General features: G+C 41.5%; 1 protein-coding gene across 2 annotated transcripts in view; it reads left to right on the top strand.

Moving 5' to 3' along the window:
- CPAMD8 (C3 and PZP like alpha-2-macroglobulin domain containing 8) overlaps positions 1-17,151 on the top strand; it is a 1,208,079-nt gene that overhangs the window by 399,504 nt on the left and 791,424 nt on the right. For both annotated transcript variants that reach the window (XM_086946939.1, XM_086946938.1), the window contains exon 23: positions 8,146-8,197. In XM_086946939.1, the coding sequence (XP_086803065.1) occupies positions 8,146-8,197 (52 nt within the window). The remainder of the gene's footprint in view (positions 1-8,145; positions 8,198-17,151) is intronic.

Raw genomic sequence — 17,151 nt, 5'->3', positions numbered from 1 at the left:
CACCAAAAGTGGCATTCTGTGACTTTTGTTGTTTTCTGTATGCTCATATGTTCTCCCAAAGCTGAGTTGTGTATCCAGTTCAGCACTTGTTGTAACACTTCGCAGGGTATATACAGGGTGTGGTGTTGATACAAATCGCCATCCAGGCGTCTACTTTTTGGATCCTCTAGCATCCATGACTGTTGGTCCAGGGATTGCACTTGAGCCTTGAACATCTTAAACAATTCTTCGGAGGTTAACATGGCCACATCAGTGTACCTGAAAGCATCTTCTGATAGAATCAAGGGTGGGTCACCACTTGGGAGTTTGTAGTCTTTCGCTTGAAGTTCTACCCTGGAGAGAACATCTGCTTTCCCATTTTGCAGACCAGAAGGGTATTTTATAATGTAGTTGAAATTAGAGAAAAATAGTGACCAATGTAGCTGGCGTGGAGTAGGTACGCTGGCGGTTTTGAGGAACTATACTTTGCGATGGTGTGTGTATCTCTATGGTGTGCTGCGCTGTCATTAAATAGTGTCTCCATTCCTCGCACACTTGTTTGATGGCCAATAACTCCTTTTCTGTGATGTTGTTATTCAAATCATGGGGAGACAACTTAATGGAGTAGTATGCCACCGGATGTAGCTGACCTGTTTCCGGATGCCTTTGGAGCAGAACATCACCCAATGTGTATTGAGAGGCATCGGCTTTCACAACGAAAGATAAGTGCATATCGAGGTGTTGCAGGATCGGTGCTTGAGTGAACTGTGCTTTGAGTTTCTGAAAAGCCTGTTCTGTTTCATCTGTCCACACAAAGTGGATGCCGTTTTTCAGGAGTTGAGTGTTGGGCTTCACTATACAAGAAAAGTCCTTAATAAAATGTCAGTAAAAGTTTGCAAAACCCCAAAAGCTTTGCAGAGTCTTGACGTTGATGAGTGGTTTCCACTGAGTGATTGCTGAAACCTTTCTGTCATCCATCTTCAAATCACCTGGATTTATGATGTAGCCCAAGAAGTCTATGTTGGTTACATAGAACAGGCATTTCTTTAACTTGGCATATAAATGGTCGTTCTACAGTCTCTCCAAAACTGCCATGACGTGGGTCGTGTATTCCTGTAGCGTATCGCAGTATATGAAAATATCATCAATGTATACAAAGCAGAAGACATCCAGATATCCCCAAAGGACTTCGAACACAAAATATTGGAAAGCAGCCAGGGTGTTACAGAGACCAAAAGACATCACCTGATACTCGTATAATCCAAACTTTGTCTGAAATATCTTCTATTCATCTCCGTGTTTTATGTGGATAAGGTGATACTCCCCTCGGAGATCCAGCTTTGTGAATATGTGACTCCTTTTAGTTGATCCAATAGCACTGGGCTGGGACAAGTCCATAGTTGCTGAACATGCCGCCCAGTGAACAGTAGGATCATGCAGGGTGAGTCACAGCATACCCGAAATCAGTTGCAAATGAGATGCATCAATAAAGTCGAACTGGATTGTTTCGTATTGCTCATCCCCAAACTGCATGATGCCCAAATGTGGATGGTACCGTACAGGATATAAATTTAAAGCAGTACCATCAACCACCTTGACCGGTTCCAGAGTGGGTTTCTTGATTCATGATATGCACAGTTCCTGAACAAATGTTTGATCAATTAAGTTACCAGTGGCCCCTGAATTCAGCAGGGCAGGGACTCTCCGTTGGCACCCATCTGTCAACCACATTTAAGTGAGCCATAGTATTTTGTACAGTGTTGGCAATGACTGGTGAGATCATTGTTTCTGCTGCTCCTGAACAAGGGATCACCTTCTTCTTCAGGAACTTCAATGTTCCGCCTCCTCTCCTTTATCACTGTCCCTATGAACCACTGCTTGGGATTTTACCTGTATCTGCTTGTCGAAGGGCCTAACTCTAGCCCGGCTTTAATGAAATGTCCACTCTTACCACAATACAAACAGAGTCTTTTTTTGTCTTTTGTCTCTTTCTTTGGAAGACAGGGCAGCACGGATATCAATAACCTGCATTGGCTCAACCCCTTTCATGTTTTGAATCCCTTCTTCGGTGCGGACTCTGAAACAGGTGGCTAACAATGTAATTCCCCAAAGCGTATCACCCCTTCCCTCCTATAGTCTGAGATCAAGTTGAACAGTCCATTTGATCAAGTTCCTCGCAAATATGGAGCAGTTGCACAACCTGAGCCAACACGTCCTTGGTTCACTGCGTAAACCCTGGTAAAATAAGGAAGTTTGTTTTTCAGCTGCCCAATTTGTATCCATCAGCAAACGATTACATGTGGTGACGTTTATGAGCAAGTCTTGGGATTCCTGGTTTAGAGTGATTAGCTCATGATCCAGAATAAGGAGATGTGTTTTGCGGTCAAACAGCTTTTGCATTTCTCCACATAATGCATTAAAGTTATACAATAAGGCGTAATCTCTTTCTATCAATGGGATAGACCAGTTGACAGTGTTGCCTCCTAGGTATGACAATAAAATGGTGGTTTTTGTTTGCTGAACCAGAAAAAAAACAGGCTTACACAAGAAATGGAGCTGGCATTGACTAATGAAGATGCTGCATTTCTTTGGTTCTCCATAAAAGCGTTCCAGAGGGGCCAACGGTATCTTCGGGGCATACACTAGGAGTACATCCAGAATCCTAGCCTCCACTATTCCATCTGAGTTCTTCTGGTTATTATATCGATCAAGATAATTTTTCTTCAGACAGTTTTTCATTGTCTTCTGTTTTAACCCCACCTGGATTTGTGTGTTCATTTCCTGGTTAAAACACACTTATCTAGTTCCACCTTGCAATTTTATCTTGATCGTGTTTTCCATGGTATTTTTGTTCATGTGGATTGGATTTGTGACTGTTTTTTTTCCTTTTGATTAATGGCCACTACCTCCCTGAACATTCTGCTGCAACACTTGTCAACTGGGTGTTAGCCCCACATTCTTCCTTGCATAAAATGAAAAGAGACCAGTCCCTTGTTAACATTTAAGCGGTTTAAGTCACTGTTGGAATTGTATGGGATAAAGTACCATTCGAGGTATTCAGTCCTACGGAGACCCTACAGATACCATATATATTCCGTGTTTACATGGGCGATGTGATAGTGCCCAGGTTGCAATCAGATGATTGGGGTGTCAATGCTGTAAATTCTATGCTTTCTCAATTACAATATTATACCGTCTTTGCCACTTAAGATTGATATTTAAATTCTGCTAACTAAGCAGATTTGTTGTTACCAATATTATGGTACCATTTTTTTGCATAGAGCTAATGGACAGCGTCCACAATTCAAATATACTCAATGAGAAGATTCCCCAACTTCATCTCAGGGTAGTTCAGAAACACAAAAGATGAAGTACACTTATTTTATCAACATCATACTATTATAAATTGGTTCCCACTCTTTTGAAAAAATATATGCTTACTTAGACCAAGTTAATATATGCATCCCTGTTTATTGACAATTTGGCCCTGAAAAGATATGATTACTGGAAGGACAATATTGACTTGAAATCAGTATGGGGCACTAAATCATGGCAACTTCAAGGTACAGAATCACTATTCTTTGCATGTCTGATACCTACGCAAACTAAATTTCTTAATGATACGGTCCAACAGACTACTTGACTGGGGTTGGCTAAGATTACAGATCTGAATACTCCCACTATCCCATCTTTGGCCCTTTTTGATAATTGGCAATCTTATACAAATTATACAGAAGACCAACAAAATAGTATGATACTAAATGATACATTTAATTCTTCCATGATAGCTCCGACTAGATAGTCATTATGGCCTTTGAACACAAATGTTTGTCATTTTTGTTTCGTGAACACTACTTCTGGGTTCAAATTAAATAGACCTTATCCTTGTATTTCACAAACACCACATTCTGTCCACTGTTACTAATTATTCCGTAGGTAAATTATGTCAACAATGGCCGTGAAACAACATCTGTCTCTCCTATCTGAAGATATAAACTTATCTGATTTCCTTTTGGGTCCAAAATCCCCAGGTTTGAAACTATGTAATTTTGCTGCATATGATGAACTTTGGAAATTGTCACAAATGGAAGCTGCAGTATGTTTGCGCCAAATTGATCAAGATAATTTAGATGAAATGTTGCTGATGCCGACAACAGTATTAATGCATTGTCATCCTGCTATCTGTGATTGAAATTGTGCAAACTGATGTGTCTACCTTGTATCATGGTCAGAATCAACTTATATCAGTTATGCAATTTGGTTGGACAATGCAAATACTTAAGAATGGGCCTGTCCTTGGTACTACCTAAATTGTAGCGCATTGTTCTTACCATTTAATTTAACACGTACACAACAATATACGGCTATGAAAGATGTTAGTTACACCATGCTACATATACAGAAACTTGAACAACTTCCCTTCACTGTAGCTGAAACTCATTCTGCTTTGTGGTTAATATCCGGGGTTATCTGGTTGCCCATCTCGATGTTTTTGTTCACTGCCTGCATGAAACACTTTCCAGTAGGTAGATATGAACCCCTTGCAAGCATCTACATACATGAGTTATGGTCCCTGCCCTTTATATAGCATTGTCAATGAGCAGAGAGATAGAGGTTTTTTTTAACAGGGGTGCAACACAACTGCCAGTCATTCCCTTGTGTCAACAAATGAAATTTCACTGTGCCTGTACTGTTTCTGCCCCCAATCTGGCTTGAATTTTTTTGAAGGGACTCTTGTTCCTGCAATAATTTCCACTCTCACATTGCTTTCAAATGGCTGTTATCTAGTCCTTAATAATCAGGACTGTTGCGGTCTGGGGGCATGGAATCCCATATGTGGTGTCTGTTTCCCAGTTAGTTACTTGTTGCAACAACGTCCTGTTTCCCCCTCCACATGGGAGTGTAGATAGTTCATTATGGCCTTCCACTCCAACTTTGAAAACACATTTCAATAAGCTAAGCAGACTCAAACCGTTATTGTTTCAACAAGAAGTTGCTCTCACTTCGGCACACCAGTCCTTCGAATTCCAGGTAGCAAGAACATCTAGTGAAATACAGTCATTGCTAAACAGAAATCTACCCCTACATTTCGGGGAATTGATACATGAAATATTTAATGCGTTTGATACCAGAGGATTGGCACACTTTTTTTAACTTGTCGGCTCCGGCCTTGTCATTTCAAACTATTTTTGGAGTAAACCCAGCTTTTATACATTCTATTTTTTCCAGCATATTTGGTGGGTTCCTGCTGATGCTCGTCTTAATTTGCGGCATCATCATGCTGTTCTGCTATTCTGCAATGGCTGCTCCATTTGTTGTCCTTCCCGGACAGGAATTGCTGCAACTGTATCATGAGCTAATGCTACAACTTTTTGGAGTGGTGTCCTTAGACGTTGTGGATGCCGAATTTTGTATAATGTTCCGCTATGCTTACTTCACCTGTGTGCAACCTGTGTTCCGTTGCATCCGGCGCCCCTTTCAATGGGCCCTGGACATCTGCCTGGCTACACCACCTTACACTGCCCTGGATTTCATACTGTTGATGAGTCTCTTAGTAGCCCATAACTAGAACTGTTCCTTGGGTATGCAGCTTGTGTACAACCCCGCATTGTGGCCAGTGGCCAGAGGCGATCCCTGTGCAACTGCGCTTTGTCTTCTAGATCTCCGTTTTATTGAAATCATCACAGGTTGTCCTTTCATAGTCTTGTCAGCAAGTGGATATGAGGAGCCCATTGGTTCCTTTGACCTGCTCAACTGGATGGATGACATTTCTAATTTGGAAGGTTCGGATTTCTTACTGGAATCCTTATCTTTTCACTTGTCATCCTACATCCTGGGTCCTGGCGATATGCTGTAATTGAATACATTTTTCACCCAAAAAAAGTATTAATTTTTTGCAATTTGACCAAAGTCCGTAAGAGATACACTAACTACAAACTGTTGTGAATGCTTTGGTTCTGCTTGTCACCTGATTTCTGCCATTATTTTGGTGCTACAATTCTGTCCAAGGGGAGGGTGTCGTATGTCTCGTGAAGGCCCGTTGTAGTTTTCCCTATGTTAGCATGAAAACTTGCAGACTGCTTTGCACACGTTACTGTACAAACATATTTTGCTTTGTGCCACACTGTACTTTCCCACAGAATCTGCTGTTGTTTTTGCGTTCTGTTCTTTCCTGAGATTTAGTCTGCACACCGTAGACGAGGTCAAACAACAATACCACTTGTTATTTTGTTCTGGCCAGGCCTCAGCACCTAGACAAAACATACAAATGCAGCTGTTGTTTGGGAATACCTACTTTGCATATAGCTTTGTACAAAAAAGTTAACAACACGCTTGGAGAGGGATCTTTCCAGGGAAGAGATTGTGACAGCACCTGAGATGTAGAACTTTCAGCTGTACATGCTGAGGATTAGGGTCTGCTGCAAACACCCAGAGATCTTCTGATATATAATCACTTTGCTTCTGTAGAAGAGGAGGGGGTTAGGCTACCCTGTATTATATATTGATAGCTCCTTTCATGATTTACGGACTACTTACTATGCTGACCGTATTTGTGTTAGGCATTTTCTTACTCATTGTGGCACGTATACTGCATGCTTGAGCATGATAGTCAAAATAAACATTTTAAACTTTTCCTGTGTCTCTGTCAAATATTATTGTGGACTAGTACGAGTGTGAGAGCGAAAGCGTGTCCTGCAACTGCGATTGCCGAAGGGTCGGGAGTGTTGTGTTCTGGGGTGTCTAATCACTTGTTCCTCTGTGAGTGAGTAGGAGGGCAAGTGAGACACTATAGCTAGTCGGTCCAGGGTTCATGGGTACTCAGGTGATAGGATGGCTCACTGCCTGCCTACTAAGGTTCTATGATCCCAAGCATAGTTCTGTGGCTCCGCAGAATCCCTGCAACACCATCTTCTGCTAACAGCAAAGGCTGAGAGGTCGCATTACAAAGGCGGCAGGCCTTTAAAGCTCCCCTCTCGAGCACTGTGCCTATCCTGGGGGAGGAAGTGTGACACCTCCGCCCAGGATGTGTTTTTTTCTGGTCCCAGCGAGCAGGACTCTTGACCTCGGCGTCCAGAAACATGTCTGGTGGTGGCAGGCTGCCTAAAGCCAGTCTGTGACCTCACCAGGGTCGGTAGATTTTCTGGGGGGGGTCCTATTTTCCCATACTTCTCAGTAAGGCATGCTGCTTCCCTGTACCAATAATTTTTATGTTGTTGCTGTAAGTCATAAAGTCATCATAAGAGACAAAGCTAATCGGAAATAAAAATGCAAATATGCGTAACATTTTTTGTTTTTGAGAACTTCTCCCATCCTGATTCGTATAGAAAATAGAGCAATCTTGAGAGAAATCCAGCCTGTCATATGACTGTCCCATCAGATTCTGATTGGCCTTTCAGCCTGCACCACAAAATCTCATTGATCTGGTATACATCAGTCTACCCTCCTGCGGTACAGTAACCAAGCTCAAACAGAACACAGTTGGATGGACATAAAAAAAAAGTTGTTTGTACAATTTCTTTAATTAACAATGCTTAGATGAGTTGATTATTTCAGCCCTCGTTATTAGAGAGGTAGTTCACTCCCAACTCTATTAAATCTACCGCCACTGTTGGACACACTCACCATCTAGATCATAGCCTCAGGTGAAAAGACACACAATGCTAATAAATGGAATGTAAATGCCATTTCATGGGAAGTGATTCAGGCAAAGCTAGGGCACATTGACACAATAAGTAAAATAAGCACTTTTAGCTAACAAAGCACTTACAAATGTGCAAACATTTAACAAATGGAAACCAGTAGCATGCACAAAACAAATATTAAAAAGTCCACTAGTAGAAGTTAACAACAAGAACATACTGCAAAAATCATACCTAAGGTTTCAACAACTCCAAAAGGATCAACAGTAATGTTATAGTGCATTTAGTTGTCCAAAGAGGTCATTAACATTGTAGTCTCCATTTTTCTAAGTTAATCATGCCGATGATGTTTCTGAGTCAGTTAATCTGAAATGAATATAAAATATGGCATTCATCAAAACGTTTCCAATAAAAAAAATGTGAACACGATTGTCACTTATTCTTTCTTGAGAGGAATGAAAGTACACATAAATTAGTTGATTATGTCATCCACATACTGTTAATGCTTGTTATCTTATTTTCATAGCCTGAGGGATTAACTCGGGAATATACCTACAGCGTATTCTTCTGTCCAAATGGTAAGTTCATAGCAATATTTTTACATATTTGGTATCGATTCACTTTTTGGTGATGTAAAAATTTGTGCACTACAAGAAGTGCAAAAATATTGTTTATTAAGAAAAACATGGAACCTCAACCGGTAAAGGACAGGAAGGAAAAAATTGCAAACAAGAAAGGGAAGCTAGGTGGGAAAGCAAACAAAAACCCTATCGTAGGAAGAAACCAGGCCTTAACTAGTGATCCCATCATGCACTGGGACAGGAACAGACTAATTTGCATACAGCCAGGTTCTGAAACTGGGATGGTGCAGTGAGCTAAAAAACTGTGTTGGATCTAGCCCTGATCTCTTGACTGGGTGAGAGTTTTCTGCTTCATTCAGAGACTCTGTCCCTCACCACCCCTTGTTGTAAATATTTTTGTCCACCCTAAGCGTGGAAGGGTATACTCAGACATGAGTCCCTTGCTCATTGCACCATCAGGATTCAAGCAAACCGGGCCGAAGACGGCTGTAATGCCAGAAACCGGTCCCCGGGAGCTTGTTTCCTTCCCAGTGTAAGAATTGGCTTTTGTAGTTTGGTTTGTCCTGTTCCCATCATGCACTGGGACAGGAACAGACTAATTTGCATACAGCCAGGTTCTGAAACTGGGATGGTGCAGTGAGCTAAAAAACGGTGTTGGATCTAGCCCTGATCTCTTGACTGGGTGAGAGTTTTCTGCTTCATTCAGAGACTCTGTCCCTCACCACCCCTTGTTGTAAATATTAACTAGCATTGGGAGCGCACTTTCCCTGACATTTGTCACATATATATGTGTATGGATCAAAGGCGCATGTCTGGCGGCCGAAACGCGTCATTTGGACATTTGATGCTCTAAATAAACATCATTAAGCAACAAGCCTTGCCTACGGAGTATGTTTTCCGGTACTGCGCCGCTCCTTTGGAAGGTTGCACCGCTGGGATCCTGGTGTGACATATATATATATATATATATATATATATCGTACACAGTTGTCCGGTTGCTCCTGGTGTCTAAATTCATCTGCGAATGGCGGTGGATTTCTCTCTGCTTTGGACGCCGCTGCTACATTCTACAGAGCCTTTCGTTTTAATTCATTTCAACCCACATCTTGCGGTACCCGCTCCGCGGGTCCCGCTGCGAGGAAGGCGGACTCACAGCTTCAACGAGGGAAAGTGAGAGAAGCAGGGCTGCGAGCTGTTGCTGGCGCAGGACTACCTGTCCCAGGAGCGCCAGCAACCTCCCCAAATTGAGACCAGCTGGGGCGCTCTCCCTGCCGGCTCCTCCCTCGCACCAGCAGTGCTGATAAGCCTCTCCCCCTCTGCTTACCGGTGGATTTCTCTCTGCTTTGGACGCCGCTGCTACATTCTACAGAGCCTTTCGTTTTAATTCATTTCAACCCACATCTTGCGGTACCCGCTCCGCGGGTCCCGCTGCGAGGAAGGCGGACTCACAGCTTCAACGAGGGAAAGTGAGAGAAGCAGGGCTGCGAGCTGTTGCTGGCGCAGGACTACCTGTCCCAGGAGCGCCAGCAACCTCCCCAAATTGAGACCAGCTGGGGCGCTCTCCCTGCCGGCTCCTCCCTCGCACCAGCAGTGCTGATAAGCCTCTCCCCCTCTGCTTACCGGTGGATTTCTCTCTGCTTTGGATGCCGCTGCTACATTCTACAGAGCCTTTCGTTTTAATTCATTTCAACCCACATCTTGCGGTACCCGCTCCGCGGGTCCCGCTGCGAGGAAGGCGGACTCACAGCTTCAACGAGGGAAAGTGAGAGAAGCAGGGCTGCGAGCTGTTGCTGGCGCAGGACTACCTGTCCCAGGAGCGCCAGCAACCTCCCCAAATTGAGACCAGCTGGGGCGCTCTCCCTGCCGGCTCCTCCCCCCATAGCTCAAATAGTTCATTAGCAGTCGAAGGGTCCCGCTGCGCGGGAGCGCGCGGGAGGGCGCCGGGAGAAGCCCGGGACAAGGGCGGGACCGACTGCGACCGACAGAGACTGATAGAGGCTGGGCTGGGACACATCCCTTTTATCTTTCATTTAGGTTAATACTGGTAACATTTATACCCATTTATTACCATCCTTATTGTTCAATTTTATATTATTGATATTTATAGGATTGTATTGTGTCCCACATTCGCCCTCCTCCTTTATATATAAGATGACTACCAAGAAACTAAGATCCGGGCGAGTACTAGTTGGTAGAGCCTGTTCTAAAACCAAATCTAATCCTTTGCGAAATAGAAACGGGCCAGCCCTACAAGTAAAAAGTACATGCCAGTTATATTCATTATGGGATAAGGGTAAAGACAAAGTGGATCGAGAAGAAGTCAACTCTGAAAATACTATCATTAGTACTAAAGGTCAGGTACAAGACTCCTGCATGAATAAGAGAGATAGTATTTCGCCAGATATTACAGCTCCATCCCACACTGAAGTGTTAACCTATAAGAATCAAGAACAAGATATAGTTCTCCCTCCAGAAACCCAAAATCTGGTAACTAAAGTGGTAGATCAAGGTTCCCCATTATTAATTATAGCTCATAATCCTTCTCCCTTTTTAAATAATGATCAAAATATATGTCCTGGTTCGTCAACCCCGCTGCATATTCCTCCAGAGGACTACACCCTTCCTGATATTAATCTTGAGTCCCAGAAAGTTTTAACTCAGAATCTTACCCCAAGACAGGATATTATGGCTACTCCTATGTTGCATCTATACAGCAGCACACCCTCTCATAAATCTGATTTTTCTACCCCAGAAATGAATCTATTTGTTAGTCCCTCTCACGTCCAAAATCAAGATCAGGATCGACATAATTCATATGTACGAGAAAATAATGTAATCTCCGATTCCTTAACTACCCTAGAGCGACTAATTTCTTCTATTTTAATACTTTTGGAAAAATTAGTAAATGGATCAGATAATGTCTTTGATACAGTAACCCTGATCCTAAAGGCACTATTGAGTAATCATGCAGGACTGGAAGATATCATCTATCCAAAAATAACAAATTCACCTCAAAATTTAGGTGAGGAACAACAATATGAAATAAAGGATAAAATAATTACTGATCTGCCTACTGCGTCCGATTCTCCGGGTAAGACTAATACAGACCTTATAGTCCCGATCCACTCTCCCATTCAAAGGAATGGGAATTTAATTAAAAATAATTGTGCCGCTCTTATTGGACAAGAGATTGAGACTTCTCCGCTTTTGGAGAATAAAGAGAGTAATACCCTACCTCCTATCTTTCCTATCTTTGTCCCTCAAACAAATAAAGAAACACTAAATTCGTTGGCCTTATTGGACAAAGCGCCTCCCTCAGATGAGAATAAAATCGAAATAAAGGTATCCAAAAAACAAAAAGGGAAAAAAAGAAAACTAAATCGTAGATTCTATAAAAAGAGACAACGGAAAATTATTTTCGAAAATGTTAAAGATTCTCTAATGAACAACTCCAATCTGGTGGATTCGGATCCTAATTTATCAAATGAACTAGTGTCAAGTCCAAAGGTAACTTCTCCAGTAGTACAACAAGAACTAATAAGCCACACAAATCAGCAATATACTGATGTTCAACGTACTATTGTAAATGATTTAAATTTAATTCCCGCCTCTGATCCAGTTTCAAGAGCAATCCTTAATCCCTTGGCTATTCCTTTTTCACAAGTTGTTGTACCTGAAATTACATGTAAAACAGCCCCTAAGATTAGAGAACATGTAGATACTCTCTTTCTTGATTTTATTCCCATCTTTGATCCAGACCTGATTCTAAATAGATCTGTATTAGTTAATTGCTTTCAGGAAATAGAGAGCCTAAAATTAATCCACTCGGCAGATATAGACGTTGTAAATCTAATAACTTCGAATAATGGAAAGATAGCTCGTGTGAAATTTTACTCCAAATTGGTATTAAACCACATTCTTCAGTGGGCAGAAGAATTCCAAATAAGAGGAATTGATGTTGATACTCACATACCGGCCAAATTAGTCGGCCAAAATTGTAAAGGATTGTTAACCTATCAGGGGTTGAAAGCCTGTTCTTCGGACAATCTTCCTGTAAAGAATGAAGAGTTGAAAATACGGATACAAAAAAATAAGCGACAAGTGATAGTCAATAATCCACTCCCGTTAAAACAGACTAGGGTAAAAGATGCTGATTTTGAGTGGAGTTGGTTACCCTCTATTCTGTCGAATAAATCGGGTCCTTCATTTGGAGTCAATCCTAATCTTTAGCGATAACTTAAAAATAATTTCATGGAACGTTGCTGGTTTAACCCAGAGTTCCGATAAATTGTTATTTTTAAACTCTTTAGATACAGATATAATCTGCTTGCAGGAAACCTGGCTAATAGGGCACTTTCCAGTCGTGAAAGATTATTACGTGCTAGAGAGTAGCGCCACTCCCTCTATAAGAGGCCGAGCGAAAGGTGGGCTAGCTTGTTTGCTATCTAACAAAATTACATGGAATTATACCCACTTTGTAGATTCGAATAAATTATTCCAGGCGATCACATTAATAAATTTCCTGAATGATGGCTCGAACAAATCGGTCATAATAATAAATGCTTACTTACCTCCTGACTTAAAATATAACTGTGGTATTAAGAAGATCTGCTCCTTTATCCTTAACCTACAGGAATCTTGTCCCCCTCCATACATTATACTGGTGGGTGATTTAAATGCAAAAATATCTAATGGAGCTTTAGAGTTATTTAGAAATAAAACAAAGGAGGAAATGTTCCAGATACCAAAAGCCATATTCCCAAAGAACATTAAAACAAATAAAAGAGGGAAATTAATCCTAGAGAGCTTAATCGAAGCAGACTGTATTATAGCCAATGGGAGGTTTTCCTCTGACAGTCCTGCTCATTTAACACATAAATCAGGAAATGGTGGTTCGATTTTGGATTATGTGATTGTCGATAGCACATTTTTTAGTTTTTTGATGGACTTGGTAGTGTTAGCCACCGATCTTAGTGATCATAATGTCTTGATGTTGAAGTTGAATGTATCATCTCCTCATAAAAATCACTGGAAAATTGGGGATGATTTATTGAACTTTAATATTAAAAGCAGGAAGTGCTATTGGAACCCCGGGACTATTAAAAATCTGTCCAACTTACTGGAATATACAGTAGATAATTTAGCTTTATGGGAAGGCAGAGAATTAGGCTGCTTTATGTCATTTTTACAAATTTTAAAATTAAAAGCTCAAAAGCCACTAACAGCTAAGGTAATGCCCAAAATTCCCTCTGATCTCCTTAATTTAAATAAGGAAATAAATAAGCTGGTAAGGGCCCAATACCTTTTCCCCTCTCCAGACCGTAGACAAAGAATTTCACTTTTGAAGAGGAGAAGAAATAGGCTGAAGCTCAGATTAAAACGTCAGAAGGAAGATGCTCTTTGGTGTAAATTACGTGAAGCAGCCAAGAATGGTCGAACTAAGACCTTTTGGTCATTAATTGGGGAGGGTTGTGGGGTGAGAGCCAGACCCTCTCCGATATCAATAAATGAGCAGACTTGGGTAAATTTTGTTCAGGGTCTATATAGTAGTTATGGTGAGGAGTTTGATCTTAATAAATTGCAGGAAGATTTATGTCCTTATGATCCTCCATCCGAATTAGAAATTGAAACCGCAATTAAAGCTCTCCGCTCGTCCGGTGCCCTCGGCCCAGATGAAATTCCAATTTCAGTATTGAAAACTCATAGTGCCTTATGGGGAAAAATTCTATACCCCGTTTTTAAAGCTTGTTATAATAATGGCATTGTTCCACACTCTTGGAAAGGGAGCCTGTTAATCCCTATCTACAAAAAGGGCGCCAGGGATTCTCCTGAAAATTATAGACAAATAGCTCTCCTAGACGCTATAGGCAAGGTTTTCAGCAAGTGTCTACTGAATTCTATAAATGACTGGGTGACCATGTCTGCAATTCTTCCACTAGAGCAGACTGGATTTAGAAAACAACACGGTACCTTAGATAACTCTACTGCTCTCCAAATTTTGATTGAAAAATATGTCACAGTCCGTAGAGGAGGTCTTTATGGAGCATTTATTGACTTCTCTACGGCCTTTGACAAGGTGGAAAGAGTTCTGCTTTGGAGTAAGCTAATAAAATTAGGAATGCCCACGAGCCTATTGAAACTAGTTATCGCACTCCATACAGACACCTGGCGCAGAGTTTTAATGGGTGGTGATAGAGGACTTTCCAGGATAATACCTACCAATAATGGGCTTAAACAGGGCTGCCTCCTGGCGCCCCTGTTATTTTCCCTATACATTGCGGATTTACCTAAAGCCATATTATCCACGAGCAATGGTATTGCCCCTGTATTAGGGGGATCATCCATCGCATGCTTAATGTATGCTGACGATATTTTAATTCTAGACCTCACCCCAAAGGGTCTGAATAATCGTTTAAAAAGTTTGAACTCCTACTCCGAGGCCCACTTTTTAAAAATTAATACCTCAAAAAGTAAAATAATGTGCTTCTGTGGAAGGAGAAAACCTAAATACAGCGATTATTTCTGGTCTGTCGGGGGTGAAAGATTAGAAGTAGTTAAATCCTACCCCTTCCTTGGGAAGATCGTCACGAGTAGTCTTTCAGAAAAAACCCATACAGAGAAGAATGGTAGGAAAGCTCTCGCTCAAGGGAGGAGCCTTATCTCCTTATACAAAGCGACAGGTCGGAGGCATTTTTCTATATTGCTCGAAGTCTATCGGGCAAAAATCCCCGCATCTCTAATCTACGGACTAGAAATTGTGGACATGGCATGCTGGAAATTCCTGGATTCTATTGAAGGAAGAATTCTTCGTAATTTAGCCTCTGTAAACACTGCAAGCTCTACGTCATCGTTACGACAAGAGTTTGGTCTGCGAAGTGCACGGTCCCAGGCAGTGGCGAGTGTGGTGCGATGGGTTTTTTATATTGCTGAAGGAAAACCAGGCACCCTGAGGTTTCAAATAAAAAATGAGCTGCTGGGTTCCTATAATGTTTACTCCTCTATTGTAAAAAACTTCAGACAGGCAATTTCTCTATTACAGATAGACGAACAAAGTCTTTTTACACTATCAGCTCCCCAACTAAAGTTATCTTTAAAGACCTCGTCTTGGGAGTTGAGTTTTAGAGCTGACAGTACGATCCGAAAGTCTAAGAGAGGAATGTTCCCCCTCGGTAACTCTTGTGAAATTAAAAAATTTCAACCATATTTAGGTTGGAATCTTCCTCATGCAGTTAGGCGATTTATTTTTTTGTTAAGATATGATTTACTTCCATTGAATTGTTTATTATCTAAATGGCATGGCGGTACAGATATCTGTGACCTCTGTAAACTTTTTCCCCAGGATTTATACCATGTAGTTTTTGTTTGCCCAGCCCTTATGGTACACAGACGAAAATGGGTAAAACCTTTGTGTTTTCAGCTGGGTATTTTTACTGCTTATGATTTCATTGTAGCTATGTTTAATCCTCCTAACGAAATGTTTTGCTTTAAATTGTTTTCCTTCTTTAAATGTTTTTTAACACTGTATTGACATTTCTATTTAATCATGTAATCAATGTTGTTTTTCTTTTTTTTTTTTTTTTCTTTCTTTATTGCTAAACTGTTATGTGGATCTCGACAGAGTTCCGTTATCATAAAAATAAAAACTTGAAACTTCATCTGCGAACCTGCGCGGGTGCCGGTCACCCAAAGTAATTAATTTCGCCAGTTACGGGGTGACCAAGCCGTAACTGGCGAAACGCGTCGGTAGGCAGTTGCCACTTTTGCCTTATTAAACACCTTTCAGCATCCAGAAGTATCCTGCGTTGTCTTCTTCTTAAGAGGGGAAACTTTGTAATTAAATTTAAAAAAAAATATATATATATATATATATATATATATATATATATATATATCAAAGCAATCCTGGCCGCTGTCAGCGCGGACTAAAACAGGCGCAGACCTCTTCTTAGACCAAGGCGGCTGGGTCCGTCGAAACGCGTCTACGGTATGGAATAAAGAATAATCCTTGTCATTTACCTCACGGAGTCGGCGCCTACTTTGTATGCTGTGGAGAAGGAGTGAAAGAATATATATCAAAGCAATCCTGGCCGCTGTCAGCGCGGACTAAAACAGGCGCAGACCTCTTCTCCTTGTAGTAAATCCAAGCTTTTTTAATACAGCGCCATCACACCGTCAGTCGTGTTAGCAGTGGTGATTTTAATATCAGCAATCACAGAGCGGGTGCTCTCCTCATATATATATATATCACCAAGCTTACACAAGTGCAGTAAGCACGAGCCACTCCAATCCAGTAGGTTTACAATATCAACTTTATTTGGGCACAAACAGATGCGTTTCGACCTAAACAGGTCTTGCTCACATGACCATTGTTCCGAGCTTCAATTATTTAACCCCTTGGCTGCGGGGGTAATTCCCTCGCTGTGCTGGGGGGGAGGGGGCACGCACAGCGCCCGCATGCTCATGACGAGCTCAGCTCGTCACAGGTGCATTGGCTCCCGTGAAACGCTCAGCACAGCAGGGGAATTATCCCCGCACCTGAGCGTTCCACGGCCCATGACGAGCTGAGCTCGTCATGAGCACCGGCGCACCATGCCTCAGAACGAGCCCAGCTCGTCATGAGCATGCAAAAGGTTAAGCATTTTGCGTCACACATGACGCAATAACATGAAGGAAAGACTGTGTATGTATTGTCTCCAATCCTGTGACTTTAAATCACTGAGTGCAAAAATAGTGTTTATAAAACATATTTCAGCATTTTTATTTCGAATATTCTCTGTTAATACACACTGGATTAAAGTAGCATTGGGGATTAGACTACTCATGGCGTTTTAACACATTTCTACAAGACATTTCTATATGATACCTCATAGGTATAGTACCCTTCCATATTGTGGCATTGATCCACTCCCCTGTAACCTGACAACATTATTAGGTCAATAGAATCCCAATTA

Source organism: Lissotriton vulgaris, chromosome 12, assembly GCF_964263255.1.
Source record: "Lissotriton vulgaris chromosome 12, aLisVul1.2, whole genome shotgun sequence".
NCBI lineage: Eukaryota > Metazoa > Chordata > Amphibia > Caudata > Salamandridae > Lissotriton > Lissotriton vulgaris.
Note: the sequence above shows the minus strand (reverse complement) of the source record. Positions and strands in the feature narration are given on the sequence as shown.